This window comes from Cibotium barometz, chromosome 6, assembly GCF_041138505.1.
Source record: "Cibotium barometz isolate CiBa-2024 chromosome 6, ASM4113850v1, whole genome shotgun sequence".
NCBI lineage: Eukaryota > Viridiplantae > Streptophyta > Polypodiopsida > Cyatheales > Cibotiaceae > Cibotium > Cibotium barometz.
In genome coordinates this window covers 17,327,770-17,354,833 of record NC_141051.1, presented here as the reverse complement: position 1 = coordinate 17,354,833, position 27,064 = coordinate 17,327,770, and the positions used below count along the sequence as shown (strand labels likewise).

Below are 27,064 nucleotides of genomic sequence, written 5' to 3'. Positions count from 1 at the left end.
CTCCTCTGTGTTTTTCTCCCAGATCCACAGCCCTTGCTGCTGCGTTTTCTGGACAGCAGCTTCTGGTCTTTTCCCCTCCAGTTTTGACTTCTCCAACAGCAGCCATCTGGCGTTTTCTGATCAGCGTTTGTCCACTTGGAGATTGGACAATAGGCGGCCTGTTTTCTACTGGACAGCAGCCTTTGTGTGCTGCGTTTTCCTCTCTAGTGGCCCTTTCCCTTTTGCAGAGGGGGCTTGTGGTGTTGTAGGCTTTGGTGGCACTCTTGGTACCTGTGGAGGACACTTCTCTTCAGAGTTTGTGCATTTTTTGAGATTGAGCCCAAGCTTTTGTGATGACAGCACCGACTTCTCTTCATATGTTTGCTGAGTCTGCCGAGTTGGATGGTTCCAACTACACCCTATGGAAGGTGAAGGTGAAATCGGCCTTGCGTGGCGTGGATCTTTGGGATTGGCTTGTTACACCAGCCAATGCCCCCTCCCACCCTTGCTTCCGGTGGTGCGACTCAGGCACAAATTGATATTTGGCAGTCGAATGATCGACGCGTTTTCTCCTTTCTGATGTTGAACTGTCAGGATGCTATTGTCTCTCATGTGCGTACAGCAGATGCTGCACATGAAGTTTGGAAGGCTTTTGCAGATCTCTATGAGATCAAGTCTCCGGGTCGGATTTTGGCGTTGGAAAAGCAACTTATGAACTTATCAGTTTCTACCTTTCCATCTCTATCTGCTTTCATCTCGAAGATGAAAGATCTTCGAGACGAGCTTGTTGTTTGTGGCAAGGACATCTCCACTGAGGATATGGCTATTCGGCTGCTCTCCAAACTTCCAGAGAGGTTTGATGCATACCTTCAGTCTCTGGTTTCTTCTTCTCGTCCTGTTCCAGTTACTTGGGAGGAAGTTCTCCCCTCCGTTATGCAGATTGAGTCTCGCTTTGAGGAGCGGACTAGCACCTCCGGTGGCCCTGATGGAGCTTTGGCAGCACGAGATAAAGGGAAAACTCAACAAAAGAAAGGAAAAGGGGGTTCTGACAAGAACTCCAGGGATTTCGACAAGGATAAAGACAACAAATCTTCAAAGAATAAGGACATTCAATGTCATTATTGTGGCAAGAAGGGTCACAAGTCACCCCAATGTCACAAGAAGAAGCGTGATGAAGAAGCAAAGAACTCTTCCTCAACGGCGATGTCTCAAAGGATGATGGCATTCTTCTCTTAGCAGGTACTCGGCGTATACTTGCTCTTGTGACTTCTCAGTCACGGTCTTGGATTGTTGATAGCGGTGCTACCGCTCATATGACACCCCATCGAGATTGGTTCGAGGACTTCACTGCCAGATCAGGTGAGATCACTCTGGGTGATTCTTCTTCTGTGCTAGTGCATGGTCATGGCACTATCCCCATCTTCCGTTCTAACGAGGACAAGCGGTACTTCTCTGACGTTCTGTATATTCTAGATTTGGCTTTTAACCTTTTGTCAGTGAGCAGGGAGTCCAAGATAGTGGTCTCTACAAGTTGACCGCTCTGCTTTCTCCTGGTGCTTCTTCTGCTCTTTGGCATGCTCGGTTTGGCCATTTGAGCTATCAGCTTCTGCAGCGAGCTTCGAAGGATGGGTTGGTTGAGGGATTACCGACCATCAAGGCTCCATCTTCTGCCTGTTCCTCTTGTTTACAGGGGAAGCAACATCGAGCCGCCTTTCCGAAGGAGGCGACACACAGATCTTCGACATCACTTGCTCTCATTCATGCAGACTTATGTGGTTCTGAGTACAACGTTTTTGAGTAAGGCGTTGTACATGCTCGTGATGGTGGATGATTTTACCAGATATACTTGGGTTTTCTTTCTGAAGACCAAGGATGAGACTTTTCATCACTTCTGTGATTGGAAAGCTGAGGTGGAAAAAGAGACCGGTCACTTGGTCAAGGCTCTCAGGACTGATGGAGGGGGTGAGTTCACATCCCAAGAGTTTCAGCTATATTGCAAGACACATGGCATTCGGAGACAGCTTACTACATTATATACTCCATCACAGAATGGAGTTGCCGAGAGGAAGAATAGGACCATTATGGAGATGGCCTGTGCTATGCTTGAGGATTCTTCATTACCTCGACGTTTTTGGGCTGAGGCGGCTTCCACTGCTGTCTACATTCAGAATAGGTCTCCTACTGCTACTCTTCTCGACAAAACTCCATATGAGGCTTTCCATGGTGAGAAGCCCTCCGTTGTTCATTTCCGGATATTTGGATGTACGGCGTATGTTCATGTGCCCAAGTTGGACTCGAAGTCTCAGCACATGACTTTTCTCGGATACAACACTGTGTCCAAGGCATATCGTCTTTATGATCCTCAGGCCGGTAAAGTTGTGAGCCATGATGTGGTGTTCGACGAGACTCCTACATCTTCAGACGGGGGTGGTGAGCTTCTGCTTCCTCCACCTCTGTCTTCACCTCCTCCTCCTCTTGCTCCCGCTGTTTTACTCCAGCTGAGGATACTCAGTCAGATGATGATGACCCTGCTCCTCCTCTGGCGAGTTCGAGCAGATCTGTACTTGTACCTGGTTGGTATTATCAGACAGTTCGCGATTCTGGGTTACGTGAGCTTCCTTCTGCTATTGTGCCTGGTTCTCTTCGGCGTTCTTCCAGAGTTACAGGGAAACAAATTCATGAGGGCAACATGTTTGTTAATTATGCTCTTATGTCTACAATTATTAATGGTCCTTTTGATCCCACTTCTATAGACGAGGCTCTTCCACATGAGCCTTGGCGTCATGCTCTGCAGGCAGAGCTGGATGCTATCGAACGGAATGGCACTTGGATTTTGGTGCCTCGGCCTCTGCAGCGTAAGGTAATTGGTGTGCGTTGGATTTTCAAATCAAAGTTTCGAGCTGATGGCAGCTTGGACAAGCACAAGGCGAGGTTGGTTGCTAAGGGTTATGTTCAGCGCCTTGGTGTCGACTTTGATGAGACCTTCGCTCTGACGGCCCGGATGACTACCATTCACACCGTTCTTGCGCCTTCAAGACATCGTAGATGGCCTGTTTTCCACGTCAAGTCAGCTTTCTTGAATGGAGAGCTTACACAGGAAGTTTATATTGATCAGTCGCGAGGATTTGTTGTTTCGGGCAAACAGGATCATGTGTACCGGTTGAAGAAGGCTTTATATGGTCTAAAGCAAGTTGCAGGCTCCGCGGGCTTGGTACGAGCGGATTGATGAGTTCTTTCAGAAGCTCGGCTTGCGTCGTTCTCACGCAAATTCAAACCTTTATATCCTCCTTGAGAGGGGGTTGATTGTTATCATTGTGGTCTATGTTGATGACCTCATCTTTACAGGTTCTTATTCTGTGCGGGTCCGTTTTGTCATGGATGCTTTGGAGAGAGAGTTTGAGATGACGGATCTTGGCCTCTTGCATTATTTTCTTGGCTTTGACCTCTAAGTGCATTTTCTTCCTTAGCAGAAGTACACTCGGGAGATTCTCGACAGATTTCAGATGACTGGGTGCAAACCAGTATCTTCTCCTCTGGATATTGGTCAGAAGCTTTCTTCACTTGATGCTTCTCCAGGGACTGATCATGGACAGTATCTTCTCGTCGGTTGTTTGGTATGGTTGACCTACTCCCGATTGGACATATGCTTCGCAGTCAGTTTATTGAGTTCCTTCTCATCCAAACCCCGTCAGTAGCATTGGCGGTGTGCTCTCAGAGTTCTTCGGTACTTGCGTGGCACTCTGGATTTTGGCATCTTTTATGGCCAAGGACGCACTCTTGTTGGATGGTCTGACTCAGACTGGGCTGGAGATCTAGATACACGGCGTTCGACCACGGGTTGTGTTTTTTCACTTGGGTCTGGAGCCATTTCTTGGAGTAGTAAAAAGTAGCCTACTGTGGCGCTTTCCTCTTCCGAGGCGGAGTACCTTGCAGTTTGTTATGCTGCATGTGAGGCAATATGGTTGCGGAGATTATTGGAGGAGCTTGGCTGTCCTCCTACCGGATCTACTCTTCTTTGCTGTGACAATCAGAGTTGCATCGCCATCGCCAAGAACCCTGTGTTTCATGTTGTACGGAACACATTGAGATTCAGTATCACTATGTTCGTGAATGGGTTCTTGCTGGAGATTTGCGTTTGGAGTATTGTCCTTCTGCGGAGAATGCTGTAGATTTGTTCACCAAGCTGGTTTCTCAGGCTTCCTTGGCTCCTCATCTTTGGATTCTCGGAGTTTGTTCAGCATCTGGTGCTGAGAGGGGGTGTTAGCACATTCATCCCCAGATTCTGCTCTTTTATGGTGGCCATTTGGTCCCTTTTTGCATGGCCCTTGCTTGTGGGCTGGCCACCCCTTTTTTACTATTTTTCTGGGATTTTTCCCAGCCTTTTTGGCATTTACCAGTCGGCCATGTCCATTAGCTCCAGTCGGCCTATTTATCAGCTCCAGTCGGCCAGCATTCCCTTACTATAAATAGTGGGTGCTGGCCTCTCTTTTCTCATTCAGTCTTGTACATATTTTGCTCCCTCACTTATGAGACTATCTGTGTCTCTTGCTTGGGACTGTTTTGCTTCAGGATATTCAGCATAGTTCTCTCCATCTCTCTCTCTCTCTTACACTCTTTGTTCAGCACATTCTAGTGCCACTTTGCTTCCGTTGTGTGCACTCTTTCAATCCCAAGGAGGGACTGAATGATCAATAAGAACTCAGCCTATTGCTATTTTTAAGCCTACGAAGACCAATTGGATTGGCCGACTTGTTGTCAGCCAGGTCCGTGGACAAACCACCTTCACATGCTGCAGCCGACTCAGATAGATCTCCTCCTGGGCATCTCCAGGGACTTCCCTGCCTAGCTGCCGGAGCTCCAAACTGTGGTCCTAAACCTGTTATTTATCTATTGCCCTTCAAGGATTAGCTTTGGGATTAGCCTGAACATGTCTTGCACATGACACCACCCTCCTAGCCAATTACCAAGTTTTCCACTACCATCTGCCGGTATCCCTTAGCACACCTTCTCCACGACACCATCTGTATCCAGTGTCGTCGTTTTTGTCTCAGTAATGGCTTTCAATTCTACTTGCCAAGCATTGGCTTCCTCACCTGCCTTCTCTAGCACTTCTGACACTCCATGTGCATCTCATGGTGTTCCCATGATGCGTCGGTACCATCCCCGGGTACTCCGGGGCCCCTATTCTCCTCATCTTCAACCTCACTCCTAGCCAGTCCCACCCCCCCCCCCCCCACATCTTGCATGTCGTACCGTCCCACCATAGGGGCCTGCTGTCACTTTTGGTGTCTTCTCTGCTGCAGATACCACCTCCACCACCTTTGCTTGTTGGCTCTCCACCCCTCTGGTGCCTCCCACACCTCCTCCATGCTCTGCCTCTACCTCTTCCATCCCACCCCCTTTGGCCCCACCAGAGTCTTACCAATACCTCTTCCATCCCACCCCTGTCCAACACTGCAACCACACCACCTACATCCACTCTCGATCATCCAATTCTGCCACCTTCCTCCTCCACCATTGTGTAGCTTCCAATATCCAGCTCACCCATAGCCCCTCCACTATTTGGCAAAGTTTTTGAGGGCCCTAACCTTCTTGATCCCCAAGTTTGTCCCTCTCCTACTCTCCCCAATCACCTCCCTCCGCTCCCTCCTCACCCAGATCCCCATTTGGTGCTCGCTGCGGAAGTGCCTATCTGTTCATCGATGCGAGTCCCGATCCCCTACTATGGTACGTTCTTCCCTTCACTCAGCTTCCCAATACCTTGCATCTTCCTCGGCCGTCTCATCGAATGGTTTGAGCCTCCTTATTTTATGTTTAGTTTTTACATTCTGTATGCACACCATGTATTTCAATACCTTGGCTTGTGGTGGCCTCTCCCTACCTCTCTCACGGCTTGGCCTAAGGTGGCCTCGCCTCTTCTCAATTGCATTTCTGGGACGGTGAATCGTTAGTGGGGGGCAACCTGCCAGACTGTCCTGCCAAGTGTTCAGCTGGCAAGTGTCCAGCTGACAAGTGTTCGGCTGACAAAATGGCATCTGGCATCCACTTGCAGCCCTCTCCATTCACTACCTACTTCTGGCACTCTTACTGGCATCAGCGGTGCATTCCAGCGACTTGTGTGGATGGTGCCATGAGATCGGCAATTAGTGGGAAGCATGCAGTAAACACGCTGTACTCAGTGCGAAACGGTGCATCTACCATGGGATGACCACTTGTATAAACATGTAACTTTGGGATTGCCAGAGGGGGAACTTTTGAATGAATCAAAGTGTTAGTGTTACATGTTGTGTATTATCTCTTGAGTCGTCTTGTGTTGTCTTGCTGATTGCTGATAAGCATAGTGTCTTGTCAAAGTTGTGTGAAGTGGAGGGGGGCAGTGTAGCTGCATAGCCGCATGTCTCCCTAGTCAAGTAGCAACTTTTGTGAACATACTGCAGTAGAATGAACCCATGTCATAGACCAGTGTCACAAACCCTAGTGTCTTGGCAGCAAGGTCTGCTACATGGTGAGCTAAACTAGTACAGAGGCTATTTTATTGGCTCTATAAAATTGCAGTCCCACATAAAAATATGATGGTGCTTGTGGACGGGGATTCTTCAATTGTGATTAGGTAAGGGTTGGTGGCACTTGTTTATACCATATACGGGATTAGTTTGACCGTTTAAACCTTTAAAGGTGTTGGGGTGCCTCAATTGCTTTGGCTCTCCCTTTGCTTGGATTTTTGGACCCCTCCTGGTTGGCTGGCCATTGCTGGGATGTGTTGGCATTAGGATTGGGTGGGTTTGTTTGGCTTAGCTGCCGGACATCGATAGTATATGAGGCTGCGTAATGGTGCTACTCTCCAGCCATCAAGTATGTTGAAATAATGGGATGAAACAAGCACATGCTACTATATATTTTTGTGCCATCCTTAGGTGCATCAAACAGTTAAACTTTTACATATGCCTGTATGCACATGCATATGTAAACATAGAAAGTTCTTTTTTGTCTTATAATTTTGCGAACTCTTGCTCCTTGGTTTCGTACCCTAAAGTTTAACATATGGGGAATCAGGTTGTCATAGCACGTAGTCTATGCTTTGCATGATAAAGTCGATGATTTGAAGCTTCGTGAGTGGACTCTCAAGGAGTTAAAGAGTGCACTTTTAGTTTTGTTTGATTTTGGGAATGGATTTGAGCTTTCCTTTGGTATGTTCATCTGACCATCAAAGACTGTGCTTACTCAGCCCCATGTTAGGCTAGGCTGCATGCTTGCAGAAGAGGTCAATTTCAATAAGGCCATTTAAAGGCTCTTGTAAAGTACATGCAAGGAAAATGTGGCCACAAGTATATTCATGGAGATTGGTGAGAGATACAGGATGAGATTGTGCATTTTATGATGTGACTTTGACAAAGTGGTGTTTGATGTATAGAGCTTTTGATGAGATCCATTTGATCAACTTGAGGTCTTATTGGGTTTCCTTTGTTTAACTTGGAGAGTTCCACAATGGGTTATTTTAATTACAAAAGCAGCAAGTTGTTTGTTTTACTTTTTTTATTGAAGATTTTGTGCTCAATATTTAATTGTCTCCATTTGTGTGTGCGTGTCCGTGCTTGTGTGCATGCACTGCGACTGTGTACACGGTTGCGGATGGTGGGCATGCTTGCTTACTTAAAATTCAAACGGTAAGAATTATTGTATCAAGTGAACATGAGTTTGATTGATGAGATTTTGGTATCCTCAGGGGAGCAGCGACCGATGGAATGGGCAATGCGACTAAGAGTGGCCTTTTACCTTGCTCAAGCACTAGAGCACTGCAGCAACAATGGGCGCCCTTTATACCATGACTTAAATGCATACCGTGTTCTGTTTGATCAGGTTTGTCTGTACGTCTGTTATGTAACCATCGTTGTTTTGACCATTTATATAGTTCCTAGCATTTTATATTGCTTTCAGTTTCAGCTTTTTTTCAATTACATAGTGGCTTAAATGTGTACGTGCTGTCATATATGCTTTGTTTGACCATTTCTATAGTTCCTAGCATTTTATATTGCTTTCAGTTTCTGCTTTGTTTCAATTACATAGTGGCTTAAATGTGTACATGTTTTAATATATGATGGTAAAAAATTGTCAAAAGCGTGGGGTTTCTTGCTGGCTGCTAAATTTAAGGTTTGCCTGCATAGTTTTAAAGCTTTATGCATAAGTCTCCAGCTGTGTATCCTAGCGGTTTGAGTGTTGGAGTCCTGTCAAGCTTGTTGCAGGTTAATCCTCCCTCCTTGGATTAGTTTTATGCATATAAACTCTTTTAAGGGAAGGGGGGAAGGAAATGATGCGCGTACGGGGGGTTTTGGGGGGTAGGGGTGCTCAAGACTAGTGGACTAGTAGCCAAGTTTGTAATTTTTGAGGAGTATTTAGCAGTCATCTTTATGTGAGATAGTTTTTCAATCTAGCTAGCCTCATACTTGGGACAGCTGGGCAGTGACATCATACGGGAGCCGGGGAGGGCCCACTCATGTGTGTGTAGGTGTGTAACTATCTCTAAAAAAAAGCTATACACATAAAGATGTCCTAAATACTTGCTGAATGATTAACTTTTACTTAATGGCTTTGTTTGAGCATAGTGACATTTGCCTCTGGTCATGGCAATGCAACTCTCGAATGTTGTTAATTTTTCTCCATTGCTTAACACCTATCCTGCATTTATTCTTGTGGCAGGATGGCAATCCACGCCTTTCATGCTTTGGCCTCATGAAAAATAGCAGAGATGGAAAGAGCTACAGTACAAATTTAGCATATACACCACCGGAGTATCAAAGAACTGGTAATTATTCTGTTGTGGGTCTCTCTCTCTCTCTCTCTCTCTCTCTATATATATATATATATATATATATATATATATATATATATATATATATATGGTCCCTCCCCCTCCCCCTCCCCCCCCCCCCCCCCCCCCCCCCCCCCAACAGCTTCTCATCCTTCCCTCCCTTTGATTCTAGGCACATATGTGGGTGTCTGGAGAAAGAAAGAAAGAAAGATATATTAAGCGTCTACTAAAGACCCAATGGGCCTATGAGACCAAAGTGGTACAATAATGTGCATGGCATATCTCATCATGGAATGGAAAATAAAACAGAATGAAAACATAAATATAGCTATCTCACTGGGATGATACAAAACTGTCCATGGAAACTCGTCATGGAAAACTAAGAACATAAAAACATGGAAGCAACATCAGCTCCAAGTAGATGGTATACCACTCTCCAAAATGTCAAGCGTGGGGTTGACGAGTATGGCCGAGAGGTCTCCCTTAGCTATGTCACGTGGAAAGGTAGCTCGATGGTGGTGGAGCATGTCCTGGATCTTGAGCTGATGAGGTGATCGTGGCCGACGGGGGGGTCGAGGGCGTCGGGCACGCTGTTGGAGTGCAGAGGCTCGGTCCGAGGTAACTCCTCTCGAGCGAGGTAGGTCCAGAGTAGCTCGTGGAGGGTCCACAAGATCCACTATGTCGGTTTCCTCCACCTCCTGGGCCCGGAAGAAACTAGTGATGGTTGGCTACCGAGGGAGGGGGCGGGGTGGCTGGGGCCTGTCTCAAGAAGGTGTCCCTGTGTCTGCGGAGCTCAAGCAGGAAGAGGCCCATGCAACGCTGGTCTAGGAAGTCAATGATCCTAGAGAGTGGACCGAATCCCTCACGAAATAGACAGTGAAACCTCTCGTGGATCTCATAGTATACTGGGCAGCGGCATATGTAATGCTCCTCTGTCTCAACTTCTGTGTGGCGTAGTCGGCAGATCCTCTCTGGGTGTCCGTACGAGCTTCCCGGCTCTGAAGATGCGCTCAGCTCTACCTATCTCCACTCTGAGGCGGTGGGAAGAAACCCGTATCTGGCCAATCGCAATCCGCATGGCATGGGACATGTGAACACTCAAGTAGCCCGGCTGTTGGATGAATCCATCCTTAGTGAGTGTGAGGAAGTGGTCTCTGTAAAAGTGCATCTTCGTGGGGAGCTCCGGGGGTGTGATCCATGTGCAATGTGTGTAGAGGCTAAGAAGATCTAATCGGATAACCGGGTTGGTATCCTCGTGAGACAGCCGAAAAAAAGGGGGAGTCCAAACTATATTGAAGGGGGGGTAGGCGGTCCGTGGTGGAAACCAGTGCATACCATACTCCAGAGTGCCCCTCAAGTGCTAGCTGTTTGGAGGACTCCAGGGCAAGCCTCGGGTGCCTATGGGGATCCATGTGACTGATGCGATGAAGGTACGTGACTGTCTGGAAGAGTGACTCCACTACCATCGGGGCTGCAGCAAACTCTGCCTGGATAATCTGGTGTGGGACTGATGGTTTGTTGCGGATCATACGGGAGAACATCATGACCTGGGGCCTCTCAACTCACTGCCAATCCTCATCGGATAAATCTGGCCCCAGAGTGCTCCATACGTCAAGACTGGTGTGACGAGGGTGTCAAAAAGCCAGCCCTTTGTCCTGGGCTCCTGGAAATGTGCATGGAAGCACTGCCGCTCAAGTAAGCTCAAGGCTGCATTTCCCCGCGTCACTCTTGTTGGGTATAAAGTCCCAGTTTCGCCTCCGGACCTTGATCATCGCGTAGCTCTTTTCGAGAGCTTCGCGGCCATATATTTACTTGTACATTTGGCCCCCATTTGGGCCTTGTAACGGCATTCTTTGTATTTGGTCCGCCGGGCGCCCCATAAGTTGGGCGCCCGCCCATACCCTTGTATCACTATAAATACGAGGTCTCCCTTGAGCCTCATGAAGACAATCAAGATATTCTTGAGCATTGTGTGAGTTCTCTCTCTCTCTCTCACTCTTCTCTATCTCCTCTGCACTTCCTTGGCTGCAAGCTCTTGTGTTTGAGTCATTCTCGTCCAACAACTGGTATCAGAGCTATGGAGGGAAGCTGTATGTAGAAGCTATGGAGTTAGAGGTGTCTTCCACCAATTGACTACGGGATCGTCTGCGTTTTTCGCGTCAAACACCTCCCTTCTATCATCAATCTGGTGCGTTTTTTTTTTAGAGTGCTGCTCTTTTCTTTTTAACGCAGGAGCCTCTTTTTGTGGTTTTTTCTTGCTCTTCCCTTCTCCTGCGTTTTCTGCTCCACCCCTGCTGCCCTTCTGCTGCGTTTTCCTCTCCCTTGCTGCCCCTTTGCTGCGTTTCTGCTGCTGCGCTGCTGCAATCAGCAGCGTTTGCTGCCTTGTTCTCTCCTTGCTGTACGGCTGCCATCAGCAGTAGCCAACGCTGCTGCCAGCAGCCCCACGACCACCAGCAGCAGCTAGGGCTGCAGCCAGCAGCCCCACGACCACCAGCAGCAGCCAACGCTGCAGCCAGCAACCCCAAGGCCACCAGCAAGCAGTCGGGGCTGCAGCCAGCAGCCCCACGGCCACTAGCAGCAGCCGACGTTGCCTCCAGCAGACAGGATCTACGAGCAACCCCCAAAAGACAGCAACATACTGCCCCTCGGGTTTACATCGACATCCGGTGATACTCTTCCGCCGTCTCCTTCACTTGAAGTTGTTTCATCAATCTACGAGCATCCTACATTCAACCCATATCTGGTACATAACATCTTGCTATTGCTTACTTTCTGAAGTGTCAGTTTGATAAGTCATGGCGTCTACAAGTGATCTTAAGGGTCTACTAGAGATTAAGAAGTTTGCAGGCACTGGGTTTGATCTTTGGAAGGTGAGGATTCAGAATATCCTCTATCTGCGGGAATGTGATACTACACTTGAGCAGTTCAAACCCGCTGCTATGACAGATGATGAATGGGGAATCCTGAACAGAAAGGCCGTTGCCTATCTCCAGATGGCTGTTGCTGATGAGGTTCTTGTAGACCTCAAAGGGCTGACAACAGCCTATGCCGTCTGGGAGAAGCTGAGAAGCACCTATGAGATCACCACGCCAGTGAACCAGGTACATCTCATCAGGAAACTCATGAATATGCAACTTGATGATTCTAAGAATGCAGTAGAGCATATTACTACTTTCACAGGGGTGCTTAATCAGATGCAGGATTCTGGATTGCCTGCTTTTGATGATAAGTTGAAAGCTATCTTTTTGCTCACTACTTTGCCTGACTCTTGGGAAACACTTGTGGTGTCACTTGGGACAAATCCCAACCTAACTTTTGATGGAGTCAGGGGTGCTATTCTCAATGAAGATATCCGGAGGAAGACCTCAGAGACTAGCGGTTCTGCAAATGTCTCACGAGGGAGGACGACCAAGCGGGGAAATACTACTACCAATTCAAAGGGTAGAAGCAAGAGCAAGGGCCAGCAATCTGATGTTACATGCTACCAGTGTGGTCGTAAAGGCCACAAGAAGCTAGATTGCAAGTTTTACAAGATGGAGCAAGACCGGAAGAAGAAATCCAGTCATTCAAATGACAAAAAGAAGGAAAAAGAGAGTAATTCCAGCAAAGCAGAAGAGTTCGAAAAGGACAAGAGCAAGGCCAATGTGGCCTCTGGTGTTGTCATAGAGGAACTGTCTGACTCAGATGATGTGCTATGTGTTTTTTCTGCTAATGCTCTTGATGTTCATAACTTGCATGTCACAGAACCAGATGTTATTCATGCCTTGATGTATGAATCTGATGTGCTTTCACAGACTTGGATTATTGACACGGGTGCCTCTTTTCATGTAACTCCTATCAAGGAGTGTTTTGCAACTTTCACTGCAGGCTCCCGAGGAAAGGTGTTCTTGGGGAATGATCATGCTTGCAATATTGAAGGTATGGGCACCGTGAATTTGACTTTGCAGGATGGTAGTGAGTTTGTGCTACCAAATGTGAGGTATGTGCCTGGTTTGAAAACCAGTCTCCTGTCTGTGGGCCAGCTTGATGCCTTGGGATACACGGCCATATTTGGAAATGGCACATGGAAATTGACCAAAGGCACAAGGCTGATTTCAAAAGGATGCAAGAAAGGAACATTATATAGCCTTCATGGTCAGGCTTTGTCTGGTAAGTTTATTGCTTTTGCAGAGGTACGCTCCCACATGGAGCTTTGGCATAAGAGACTTGGCCACATGAGCCATAAGGGTCTCTCCATTTTGTCCTCCTTGAACAAGTTTGATGCAAAAGGAAGCAAGCTTGATTTTTGTAATGATTGCTTGTATGAGAAACAGAATAGGAGTTCTTACTCCTCTCGTGCCTCTCGCAAGGCTGAAAAGTTGGACTTGGTCCACTCTGACATATGCAGCATGCCCATTAAATCTAAAGGTGGTTCAAAGTACTTTGTGTCTTTTGTGGATGATCACTCACGAAAAGTATGGATCACTTTGTTGAAATCTAAGGATGATGCTTTTGCTGCATTTCAAAAGTTTTATGCATTTGTTCATACTCAAACTGGAGTGAAGATTAAATGCTTACGCACTGACAATGGGGGTGAGTTTGTTAGTACTAAATTTCAGAAATTTTGTGATGATAATGGCATTAAGAGGGAACTTACACCCCCCTATAGCCCCTCTTCAAATGGTGTGGCTGAAAGGTATAGTCGTACACTGTGTGAAAGAGTTCGATGCATGCTGTCCACAGCTAATCTCTCTCAGGATTTTTGGGGAGAAGCCTTGAAAACTGCAGTTCATGTCTGCAATCGATCTCCACACACAGCTTTGAAAGGTGGAATCCCTGAGGAGGTTTGGTCTGGCAAACCGTCCTCATATGCCCACTTACGCATCTTTGGTTGTGATGCATATGTACATATCCGCAAGGAAGACCGGAACAAGCTTGATGCTAAGTCCGAGAAGGGCACCTTCGTTGGCTACGGTGATGAAGGTGAGATGGGCTACCGTGTGTGGTTGCCATCAACCAACAAAGTGGTTCACAGCCGGGATGTTGTATTTTATGAGGCAAAGCTGCTCCGTAATGTTTGTGCCTCTCATGGTGATCAGAAAAAGGTCAAATTTCAGCAAGGGCAGCCACCCATTGATGCTGAAAATGAGCCCCAGGATGCTTCACAAAGGGCTGAAGATAATGAGTCCGTGATATTTGAGCCAGAAGAGGTTGGACAGCCGCTTCATGCTCCTGGAGGTGTAGGGCAGCAACCCCTATATGCTGAAAATCAGGCTGTTCGTGAAAACCCGCAGCCTTTTGATGCTGAAATTATGATTCCTCCCGATATTGACCCCCAACCAGCCAATGATCATTGGGTACGGAGGTCTACTCGCTTTCGGAGGGAACCTCAGCGATTTGATCCCTCTTTGCAACATGTTTTGCTTACAGATGAGGGTGAGCCTCTTACTTTCAAAGCGGCTAAGTCTTGTGAACTCCGAAACAAGTGGGAGCATGCTATGCAGGAGGAGATTAAGTCTCTACATGCAAATGACACTTGGGATTTGGTTGAGTTGCCCAAAGGAAGGAAGGCTATTCCTAACAAGTGGGTGTACAAAGTCAAGACAGTTGACGGCCAGCCTAAGTATAAAGCCCGCCTTGTTGCTAAGGGCTATGCTCAGAAGGAAGGGATTGATTTTCAGGAGGTCTTCTCTCCTGTGGTCAAAATGACCACCCTTCGTGTTTTGTTTGCTCTCACTGCTGTTTTGGATTTAGAACTGTATCAGATGGATGTAAAGACAGCTTTCTTACATGGTGATTTAGATGAAGAGCTGTATATGAAGCAGCCTGAAGGCTTTGTCATTCCTGGCAAAGAACATCTGGTTTGTAAGCTGAAGCGTAGTCTCTATGGGCTGAAACAAGCCCCGAGGCAGTGGTACAAAAAGTTTGATGCTTTCATGCTTAACCAGAAGTTTAAATCGTAGCCATGCAGATCATTGCTTGTATACTAAAACTGATGCAGATGGCAGCCCAGTGATACTTGTGCTGTATGTTGATGACATGCTTCTTGCCGGGAAGAATAAGAGCATTTTGGAAGCTCTTAAGGACCAGCTGAAGTCAGCTTTTGCTATGAAGGACTTGGGTTCAGCTGAACATATTTTGGGTCTTCGGATTAGACGGGACAGAGCACAGAAGTTGCTTTTCCTCTCGCAGGAGAAGTATATCCAGAAAGTCCTTGATAGATTTAACATGGCTGATTCTAAGCCTTTGGGTGCTCCATTGCAGCCCTATGTTAAACTATCCAAGGATGATTGCCCAAAAGATGATGATGCAGCCAGTACTATGCGTGGGATCCCTTATGCTTCTGCTTGTGGATCTCTTATGTATGCTATGGTTGCTACACGGCCAGACATTGCTCATTCAGTGGGAGTAGTCAGTCGTTTTATGTCCAACCCGGGCAAAGCACATTGGGATGCTATAAAGTCTATTTTGAGGTACTTGAAGGGGACACAGAAGAAATGCCTTATGTATGGTAAAGGTCCACTTGAGGTGCAGGGTTATTGTGATTCAGACATGGCAGGTGATTCTGATACCCGCAAGTCTACTAGTGGGTACATCTATACTCTTGCAGGTGGTGCTGTTTCTTGGTGCTCTAGACTCCAGAGGATAGTAGCACTTTCTACTACTGAGGCCGAGTACATCTCCGTCACAGAGGCTTCTAAGGAGGCCATTTGGTTAGCACGCCTTGTCACAGAGTTTGGATTGCCAGAGAGGGCTCCGGTCCTTGGTTGTGATAGCCAGAGTGCCATATACCTGGCTAAGAATGCCATGTTTCATGCTCGTACCAAAACACATTGATGTACGGTACCACTTCATCAGACAGGTGCTAGATGATGGTTTGGTCAGTTTGGTCAAGATTGGCACTCATGAGAACCCTGCAGATGCTCTCACCAAAAGTTTGCCAAAAGCACAGCTTGATATGTGTCTCCAGCGGGTGGGAGTTACATAGCTTAGAGGAGCTTCACTGGCCCTTTAAGTGGGAGGTTGTTGGGTATAAAGTCCCAGTTTCGCCTCCGGACCTTGATCATCGCGTAGCTCTTTTCGAGAGCTTCGCGGCCATATATTTACTTGTACATTTGGCCCCCATTTGGGCCTTGTAACGGCATTCTTTGTATTTGGTCCGCCGGGCGCCCCATAAGTTGGGCGCCCGCCCATACCCTTGTATCACTATAAATACGAGGTCTCCCTTGAGCCTCATGAAGACAATCAAGATATTCTTGAGCATTGTGTGAGTTCTCTCTCTCTCTCTCACTCTTCTCTATCTCCTCTGCACTTCCTTGGCTGCAAGCTCTTGTGTTTGAGTCATTCTCGTCCAACAACTCTGGCATGTGTTGCGGGAAGCATGGTAAAGCGTGGGCCACTGAAAGTGACACCAAGGTAGACATAGGATGAGACAATCTTCACAGGATCCCCTCTATATGTGAAGCTCAATCTGGATGTGACGGGGCGGGAGGTATTGAAGACCATTACCTTGGTTTTACCAAGGTTAACAGAGAGGTTCCGCTGAGTGCAAAAGTCATGTAAGGCATCCAACTGTCTCTGTAGCCCTTCGGCTGAGTCTGAGAGGACGACGATGTCATCTGCATAAAGTAGTATGGGGATCAATATGCCTGCCAGTGTGGGACCAGCCCCGCCTAATCCATCAATGAAGCTTGAGATCTCGTCAATGTAGAGGCCGAAAAGAGTGGGTGATAGAGGGCAGCCCTGTTTCACCCCAATGGTGTTGGAAATCTCTTGTGATGTACCTCCTGGAGCTCTCACTCGTCTGGTGACGGACTCATAGAGGGCGATGATGCTCCATACCATGTCAGATGGGACTCCGATCTCCTGTAGTAGACGGTGTAAGAGGCGGGCTCGGGGTATAGTATCAAAAGCTTTGCAAAAATCCACAAAGCAGCAGTAAATTCTCTGGTGTCGTGCTCTACCCTCCTCGTTGATGGCACGGAGGGTGAAGATGTGGTCAACGGTAGAGTAGCTCCTCCGAAAGCCACCCTGTCCTGAGGCTTTGCATCCCTGGCTCTCTGCAAATGAACTGAGCTCCGCCTCTAGCACTGATCCATAGAGCTTGGCCAATGTGTGGCCAATCATGATCGTCCTGTAGTTATTAGGATCAAGTGGATCTCCGGCTTTGAGGATCGGGGTGATGGTGTTGGTGGACCAAGAGGGTGGAAATCCTTCACAAAGGGCTCTATTGAACATGTAGGCTAGTAGGGGCACTAGGGTATCATGGGCATGCGAGATGTACATGGCAGTGAGTCCCCCATGATCTTGGGCTCGCTCATTGCGTAGTCTACGAATGGCCTTGAAGACCATGCCCTTTGTGAAGAAGGTGGAGGTGGTGGGTCGGGGGTCTGGTGGTGGGGGTAGGGGTGGCTGATGGGGGATATGATAGAGGGAGCGTGCATAGGAGTGCCTTGTGTCTAATCTGTTGCGCTTGGCGCTTCATGATTTACCCAATCCGTACCTCATGCTTAAGACGGGAGCGTGTGGCCCGACATTCCATACCAATAGTTCTGGGGCATGGTAATACCAAAGACCCAAAGGGTCTATGAGACCAAAAGGTAATACATGTGATCCATGAGTACGCTGAATGCCCAATAACAAGGAAAGACACAGAAAAAACCCATCTACCAAAAAACAGGGCCTGTGTACTACCTAAGCCCTGCATGTACAATAAAATATGCAGTCCCATCGCTTCTGGTCAGCAATATTTTCTCTGTATTGAGGATAGGCTGCGAAGCAGTAGGGTGTTGACTTTGGATTGGTGCTACATGTCTTGGCCTCTTAGTAGGTGGACACTCGGTTTTGGGCCCAGGGTGTCTGGTGACTATGACTTAGGCGGCACCCACTGTCCTTACTTGCAGGTGGCTTGGGGGCTTTTGTGAACAAGGTCTGTAAGGGGCGTACATGAAAGGCATTCTAAAATAGCTTAGGTCTGTTCTGTTGCTGCAAGTTGATGTCCTCCCAGCCTCACTTTTTGTTACTCTTAGCATTTTGAAAGAAAGAGGTAATGTGTGTGATTGATGAGTGGTCTCTGTAGAAGTGTCAAAGCATCTTCACCTTGAGAAGAAGAGGCGCATGCATTATTGATCAGTGATACTTAGTGAATTGTGATAAGAGGCTCAAAACCTTCCCAAATGAGCAAAGATATCTACCTTGGATTGCAAACTAGGTAGGGCATTCGAAAAGTAGTCGTTTTTGATCTCAATGTCCGTATTGCATTATGCAATGGGTGTATCTCCCGTTCCTGGAACCTGTAAACAACAGGTCTTCCCGAGCATGAAACTGGCTCAGTAACTAGGATCCCTGACAGTGGGTTCCACGTCTTGGCCACACTCGGGCGACACGAGACCTGGCGTAGGTGACACGAATCTTGGGCGCAGTATGGGTGACACGAATCATGGGCTCAGTATGGGTGACACGAAGCTCCCTGGCCTCCTATACCTAGGCACGAAACAGGGAAAAAAGTCTACTTGGGCACAAATGGTGACAGTGGCACCTGTGACACATGAACTGTCACTGTGTGCTGTGTGGTCTGTTGAGTAGGGGCATCTTGGTCAGTGAGAACTCTCTCGTGGTCATTGAGAGGGGGGGGGGGGGGGGGGGCTCTCCATCCTGCGTTGGATAAAAGAAACTCATGATGGGGGCTGTGAGGTATCTGGGGTCTGCATCTATGTCTCTCTGCATTGTTGATCTCTGTGGCCACGCAGCTCCATTAGGTAGAGTCCCAGGCATTGCTGGTCTGGGAAATCAATGACCTGAGATGGTGGGTCAAATCCCTCCTTGAAGAGGCAATGAAACCTCCCTCGAATCTCATAGTACATTGGGCATCTAAAAGCATAGTGTGCCTCTATCTTGGCCTGTGAATAGAATCGGCAGGTCCTGTTCTCTCTAGCAATGCCCTCTGCTTGCCCAATCTCCACGCTCACGTGATGTGATGAGACTTCGATCTGGCTGATCGCAATCCTCATGGCATGTGACATATGTCTATGAAGATAGGCCAAGCTTCTGAATGAAGCCATCCTCTGTAAGCTTCATAGAGTGGTCCTGGTAAAACTGCATCTTCATAGGAAACTTCAGGTCTAACAATGTGATGTGGGTCTCCAGTCTAAAGAGGTTGGCTTGGATAAGTTGGGTTAATGTCCTGGCGGGTGAGATGTAACAGTGGTGCATCCAAACTGTAGTGGAAGGTGGGCAGGTGATCCATATGAAGCGCACGTGAGAGGAACCACTATGTAACCGTGGCTTACCAAACCCTAAGATGCCATGTCTCAGCTAGTTGCCTAGATGACTCCAATGCCAGTCAGGGGAGCCTGTCTCTGGCCAAGGTGCAGATGCGGTATTGAAGGTCACTGTTTGGAAGAGGGCATCAACTACCAAGGGGGCTGGCCATTGATCCAAACTCTACGAGAATAATGGAGTGGGGCAACGAGGGCTTGCTCCGAAGCATCCATGAAAACATCACGGCCTGCAATCTTTCTATCCTCGTCCAGTAATCCTCCCCGAGGTTTGGTCCCCAAAAGAAGGCCCCATACATCATAGCAGTGTCACAAGTGTGTCAAAATGCCACCCCTTGCTGCTAGGCTCCTGAAAGTGACCCTGGAAGCGTCGGTGCTCTAACCGAGCCAAAGGCACATACCCTGTGTCTACCTGATCCCTTGCATATATGCAGCTCAGTCTGGAAGCTACCGGGTGTGAGGCGTTGAAGATCATAACCTTGGTCTTGCCAAGGTTAACTAAAGGTCCAGCTGCTCACAAAAGGCTTGCAATGCCATCAAGTGCTTCTGTAGCCCCTTAGCTGAATCTGCAATCAGCTGCTTTGATACCATTGTGTACACAAGCAAATAAATAAAAGAATTTAAACACATGCAGATAGAGAGGCTCTACATGCCCACTGTACACCAAACTAGGCATGCTGGTTTCCCCCTTCGGAGAATCTTTCATTCCTCACTTTGTATCAAACGTACTAGGGAGGGACACCGCACTAGTTCTAGGTCACACTTAGCGATCAATCAAACCGAGATGTGTAAATCTATAAAGTGGTTTTTAGTGAAGATCTTGCACTTCCTTTTCAGAAAGCACTCCTTAAATTCACAGCTTCAGAAAATGGATTTATAACTCTTCTTGCTTGCTTTTTTAAAAAGTGTTTTTTCCTTCTAAAATAGACCCAAAACTAGTCAATGTTGAACTAGTAATTTGAAGTCTGTCATCTGAAGCCACAGGCTGGTCACATGAGGCAAGTTGCAAACAGTGGTCAAAGCTGAGCAAATATCTTGACTTTAGTCAACCTTGCAAAGGCATATGGGCTGGAAAACATCCTGTGCATGTTATGAGTGATGCCTCAAAACTTGGAGTGTCTAGGTGGCTAGGGGTGGGATCTCTCACTCTGGTATGTGGCTCCACCAGTCCAGTACGCGGCTCCACCACTCCAACAATTGGTATCAGAGCTGGGTGGGATTCATTGGAGCTTTGCTGTCGAGTGCCATGCTTGACCTGCCGTTAGGAAGATTGCTGCGTTGGAGTAATGGCTGGTTTTGTTGCCAGGGTTGCTGTTTAAGTTGGCTCCTCCTGCAGTAAATTTCCGTCATAATCTATGCTAAATCTTGCCACGTCAGCACTGTTGGAAATCAAATCAATCTGATCCTGCTGGTTTGTCAACTCAGTACTCCCTTGCCAGTCTCATCAATGTTCTAATTGTGCTGATCTGTCAGCCTAGAATGCCCTTGCTAGTCACGTGACACATCAATTACCATGACGTCAGCGAATTGCCAGCCTGTCAGATGTTTCTGTTTGGAAAACAGGTTTCTTGAGGGGTTTCAGGTGGTACCTATTTAGGGTAAAGTTTAAACTAAGCGTTTTGTGTGCATGACTTACTTTTAAGAGTAAATCTAGCATCGGTCTTTTGGTTTCTCTCTTTTCATAAAATTTCATCCTTGAGTTTGAATACTAATAATTGTTACAATCCTCTTGTGGTTTGCAGGCAGAGTTACTTCAGAGAGTGTCATTTTTAGTTTTGGCACAATACTGCTGGACTTACTGAGTGGAAAGCACATCCCCCCAACTCATGTGAGTGCATTGCTTGCCTTTCGGCTTTGTTAAAATTTTCAAGAACTCTCCCTCAAGTGTTAGCAAAGATTTTGTTTGTGATGAGCTCCGAGGATCACTTGGCTTTATGGAAGGATCCAATGCCCTCTTTCTAGTACAAATTTCAGTCTCATCAAGTTTTAGTACAAATTTCAGTCTGCCATCACATTCTTTAATAGACATATCATGTATCACAACCGAAACACCACAAACAAAACAAGTACACATAGAGCATAAAGGAACTTGGATGTTAAATTACCCCCCCCCCCCCCCCCCCCCCCAGCCCCCCGGGAAAGAGATCCTTCTATTAGCTACCAAGAAAAACAGCCATGCTGGCTAAGTACAAACTCAGCTCCATGGAGGGGAGAGGGGTGGTGTGTTTGGGGCAACCACATAGGTGGTCTATAATGCCAAGTGGTCTCACCACGACCATTAGTGATAAAAGGACCGTGATGCCAAATCCATAGGAAGGCCTTGCAGCGCTTCTGCATGTGATCAATCATCAGAGCCACCTTGAAGTGTCCCCTAATGTCCACGAAGGGTATGAATGATATCGAGCTAGATCCTCCGGATGGACTCTGTTGGCGGGGTGAGGGTGCCCTCGATGGCCTTTCTATAGTGAGCTCTCCAAATATGCCACGCAACAATAATGTTGCAAATCTCCCATATTTGGCAGGAACAGGGAGTCCAATGATCAAAACCGAGTGGTGGGGGGGTGGGGGGGGTTTTGTAGTGAAAATGCGGAGAATCCTCTTCCAGATCTGCGAAGCCTTTGGGGAATCCCAAAGGCAATGTTGCTGGGACTCTTGAAGATGGCCACAGCTCGAACAAACTGCTGGCCTACCTCCGATGGCCAATCAAGTGCCAGCCACCAAGCTCAGATGTGCCAACTATCACAGAAAGAGAGTGATCTTTCGCGGCTGTAAATTGTTCCATAGCCTCTTCCAAAAATCTAAGAGAAATTGAGGAGGGAGGCCCTGAGACTACCACTATTAGAGTGCCCTCGATTGCGCGCATCTGAATCCTCTAGCGGTCCAGTGTAAGCAAAGAAAGGGGTTCTGGGAGGCCTTGAGAGTGTCAGTGCGCCGTTGCTATTGGAGTGCCCTCGATTGCGGGCATCTGAATCCTTGAGCCTAGTAGTACGTTGTAAGCAAAGAAAGGGGTGTCAGGACATCCTATCTATCAATGGGATCGTGCCATGTCCACCCCCTTGGATCCCGTTGAAGTCTCGTCCTCTCTATCAAAGGGATCGCGGGCCCCTAACATATGACCATTGGGTAAATGGACCAAGGGGTTTCATATCAAGGGCTAACAGAGGCTCTCCTCTGATAAAAAAAATGAGTGGATTGCTGAAGGGCGGCCTAATGTGGTCCCAAGCTTGCACGAGGCTGGCTGCAAATCTGTCCTTAAATGCTGGGCTAGAGTCATGACTCATTTGTGTGAAAAGCCATCTCGTACTCTAGGGCTATGGACCTCCCAAAACGGCGAGGGTACGGACGGAGATCTAGGCTAGGAGAAAGTCCTTCCAGGGCAAGCCACCCGGAAGAAGTCCAAGAACTATCAACTTGCCCAAAAGAGCACGGCTTTGAATAGAGGAGTCGATGATGCCCCCCCCCCCCCCCCCCCCCCCCCCCCCCCGGTGTTGAGGTTGGATGATGCCCATCGCCACTAGCCTAAAGAAAGTTGTAGATCAATTGTTGAATTTGACCAATGCAAGCCCGGGAAAAGGCCAACAAGTGATGATGTACCATAGAGTGGCGAGAAGAACCTGGTTCGCCACCACGATCCGGCCAGCTAAGGAAAGCCTGGCTAAACTCTAGTAGAGAAACTTCTTCCAAATGCTTAGAAGAAGAGGAGATAATTGTTGCTTTTGGGAAATATTGATACCAATCTGGCATCCAAGATAGCGAACTGGAGTGCTGCTCGGGATCCATTGAAAAGCCTCAATTGGCCTTCTAGTTGGGGCGGTCGATGAGCCAACCTGGAATCCACATGAGTTGTGCCAGTTGATTTGTGTGCCGGATGCACAGTAGAAGATTTCAATCGCATCAGTTAATTTTTGGAGATTCCCCTCATCCCCAGATAAGTATGTTGTTGTGTCATCAGCAAAACTCTGAGTTGAGTAGCTCTGCCATTTGGCACATTGTCCCCTCCAAAATCCCCAGTTGACTGTGTCATAGGATTTCTCAAAATCAAGAAGGAGAACTATTAGATGCTGCCTCAACCTGGCCGAAGGGGTCGCCTTCCAAAAAGTGGAGATGTTGTCCAGAATGCTCTGATCTTGAACAAAACTTGCTTGCGTACAGTCACTGACTTATGTATGGGTTTGGCTAAGATTTTGTATGCGGTCCTCTTTGGGAATCAAATGAATCAATCCCTCTTATAGCCTCTCTGGCATGGAGCCCGTGGTTATAATCTCATTGAAGGCAGAGAGAAAAAAAAACCTAATCCTAGCCTCATGTGTGCGTGCGATTGCCTGTGTGGAGAGCAAGAAACTTTGAAGCCGCCTTCCATGAGATCCCAATGACGAAGAAATAAGGAAATAGGAAGCCCATCCTCTCTAGGGCATTTTTCCCTGGGGAGGCGAGCAAAGCCTCCACCAGCTCTTCTGAAGTAAAGCGTGTCAAAAGAAAAGTCCGGAGAGTTGGGGGACCACCTCTCTCGTATACCGCCAAACCTGCTCACGTGCATCCATCACCTAAGAGGATGGGGGGCACCTGTGAGCAGGGAACGGAAGAAATCCGTGTGAGTGGCTCTGCACACCTAGGGGGGATCAACTGACAACAACTATGGATCCATCTTGGCCTTGCAATCTCCCAAATCTTTGAGATTATAGGCCCACATAGGCAGAGGAATGGTATCCCAAATCTCCTCAATATTATTGCAACTCTCGGAATCCTGTATGAGTCTGTCTGGGATCTGGGTGCTTAAATGTTTATCCTGCCTCCATGGGTCATCTAGGGAGAGAATGACGAGTGCATGACCGGAGAAAGTAGCACCTACTAGAATACCAACCATGCCACCCTGTCTGCAAGACCACTCATCCACAAAAAACTGGTCTAATCTGGACAGGTTGGGGCTTGCACTCCTCCTGTCGGATCTTGAGAAGCACAGACTCCTAGGGTTGCTTCCGAAGGGTCCTGCCCCCTCAAAGCCAGAATCAGCTCCTCCTAGGCCTACTACTCCGTGCCTGAAACTGTGACCGTGCCACCTCTCTGAGTCCTCCATCGTCTCTGACATGACAAAATCACCACTGATGCATCAAAAGTCGGTCCATGGGAGGGACACGGACGGTGCTGCAAAAAGTGGCTTTGCTTGGTGCATAGAGGTTCAAGAAGCCCACTCTGTCCTCTCTGATCCTAATTATCACCCAGTGACAATGGTGCCTGAATCGATCAGTGTGGGTAAGAACTGCTTGTTCACAGAGATGCATGCAGATCCTCCTTTGCGTTAAGAAAACACAGATCTTGAAGTAGGGAGGAAAACCGAGACTCTAGCACAAACTGCATGCAAGGCTCCTACATGCAAGACGTAACGTAAAACTGTGTAGAGACTTGTGCAAACCAACACACATGGCTCGTGGGAAACCCGAACACAACTTCTATGCAAAATGGCTCAGGATGTGCCTAAAGCAAGAAGTAGTAGGTTGACCTGGTTATGTGATACCAATGTAACATGCTTGTGGACGTGTTCATGCTAATTAAGCGCTAACTAAGCTCGCCAATTAACGATAATCACTTTCATGCTGTAAATAAGGACCTAATCTACTGCAAATAAGGACCTAATATACTGCATAAATTGCAAAAGATGAATATGTATAATGATGATCTGGGTCTAAATCTGACACATTCCTATTGTGTGATAATGCAACAATGGGAAAAGGTTATTGTTCGGGTTGTTCTTGGGCTGAATCTCGCTTCTTGGGAACTCCTTGCTTCTTATCCGTAACTTGTCTTGGCCGCTTCTTACTGGGATCTTCAGATTGGGCGTATGGATCATCTCATCTAGTTCCGTCACTGCCTATTTATAGGTTTCTTATGGTTGGTCGTTTTCTGGTTGGCCATCACTTTTTACCTCCAAAAGTATTATCATATATGTCATTAAATGTGTTCATATTGTGCTCAATAAATGTCCCACATGTGGCTGCACGTTCTAGGTACTTCTGGGCACCTGTTGGGCTGTCAAATCTGATCCAATCGTGCCCTTAGATGTGCGCTTGAGTCGGCTGATCGTGTCTACATGGCACTCACATGGGTGATGAATGTGACAGGATGCCCTTTGCCCCGTCTCTCCTTGGAGCCAATATGAAGCCATTTGCTAGCCACATGGCATGGGACATGTTTCGACTGAGAGACACGGGTTTTTCAATGAATTTATTGCTTGAAACCTTGAGGAAGTGCTCTCTAAAGAAGTGAAGCCCCACAAGAAGCTTATGGAGTAGCCAGGTTCTGCAAGTATGTAGCTGAACGAGATCTGTCAGAATGATGTGATTAATCTCATGCTGGGTGAGGTCTTGAAGTGAGGTATCCAAGCTGTATTGAAAAGGGGGGAGACAGTCTATTTGGAGGCCATGCCAAGAGAACCAATGGGAACATTGGAGTATGAAGCGTGGCTGCTTGATCTCCATCCCTCCTCCAACAGAATCACCTGTTGACCTTTTAACATATTGTATTAATAAGAAAAATTCCCCCATTCTCAATAGCTTGTACTTTAACATTTTAGGAGTTGGCTCAGAAATCAATAAGGTGGGGTTTTATGTCCAGGCGGTGACAGCAATAAGTTCCTTTTGATCAAAGTTAGTGACAATAGCATGTTAGCTATGTATAACCAGGTATCCTCTGGTCATGAGCTTCATCAATAAGCTCTTGTGGATGGAGGATAGGCCATGAAACAGTAGCCGTTGACTTTTGATCTTGTCTACCTGTCTTATGCGGTAGTGGATGGACACCTGGTTTTGGGACTGGGTGTCTTGCCACTCCTGTTTCACTATTTCAGTATGTGGCTTTGGAGCTGTTGTGAGAAATGTCATTCATGACAGTTATGTTGGGGTATCCCAAGTCTAGTTTGTCGCCGCAAAGAGTTACCCTACCTACTTGGTATCCCCTGCGTTATGAAAGAAACAGTGGTGATTATCTGTGACTGAAGATGTGAGAGAGAGAGAAAGAAAGAAAGTCATATTAACGTCCATGGAATGCCTTGAAGGCATATGGGACCAAAAACCGGTACCTCACAGTCATTACAATGCACTTCGGGGTGCACTTAGGCACAAGCAAAAGATTAATGAAAACCCTAGGATGATAAACAACTATCTGAGAGAGAGAGAGAGAGAGAGAGAGAGAGAGAGAGAGAGAGATTTTTGGGGTTCGATGTTGCAGGCTTTAGACTTGATCAAAGGGAGAAATGCATTGTCCTTAATGGACTCGCACTTGGAAGGCCAGTTTACAAGCGAGGATGGAACTGAAGTTGTAAGGTTGGCTTCACGATGCTTACAGTTTGAACCCCGGGAGCGACCGAATGTAAGAGCTCTTGTACAATCATTGGTGCTCCTGCAGAGGAGAAATGAGGTTAGTACCAGTCCATCTCACGAGAGATGCATTCTTCATGCTGAATCAGGCATTTTTTGTGTGTTTCTTAATCACGGTAGATGGCCAACATGTATGGTTTGTGTGTGTAGTTGGTTCTATGTGCTGGATAATCCTCAGTTGCATGTCAACTTCAAATTGAGTAACAAGCACGGATGTTTGTGTGATCTTTTGGATGATATTGGCTTGTTTTCGTATGAGCTTTTTCTGGAACTTTTGCAAGAGTTCCAGATAACTCTCTCTCTCTCTCTCTCTCTCTCTCTCTCTCTTCGCCTCGCTATTCGCCTCTCTCCCGCCCGTCGCTTCACCTGTTTCCTCTCTCTCTCTCTCTCTCTCTCTCTCTCTCTCTCTCTCTCTCTCTCTCTTCGCCGCCCACCCACTCCGTCACCTTCTCCCTGGGCCGCCCCTGCTCGCCGCCGCCTTCTCCCTGGGCCGCCCTTGTTCGCTACTGTCGCCTTCTCCCGGGGCCGCCCCTGTTCGCTACTGTCGCCGCCTTCTCCCCGCTGTCCTCTGTTCGCTACTGTCGTTGTTCGCTGCTCTCTCTCTGTTCGCCGCCCACTGCGCCTTCTGTTGGCTTCCGCCGCCCCCTCTCTCA

At 47.4% G+C, this 27,064-nt stretch overlaps 1 protein-coding gene across 1 annotated transcript in view; it reads left to right on the top strand.

Moving 5' to 3' along the window:
• LOC147637462 (serine/threonine-protein kinase BSK1-like) overlaps positions 1-27,064 on the top strand; it is a 61,670-nt gene that overhangs the window by 17,124 nt on the left and 17,482 nt on the right. Inside the window, exons 4-7 of the mRNA XM_086799255.1 lie at positions 7,703-7,836; positions 8,674-8,779; positions 20,784-20,869; positions 26,263-26,451. Of these exons, the coding sequence (XP_086655381.1) occupies positions 7,703-7,836; positions 8,674-8,779; positions 20,784-20,869; positions 26,263-26,451 (515 nt within the window). The remainder of the gene's footprint in view (positions 1-7,702; positions 7,837-8,673; positions 8,780-20,783; positions 20,870-26,262; positions 26,452-27,064) is intronic.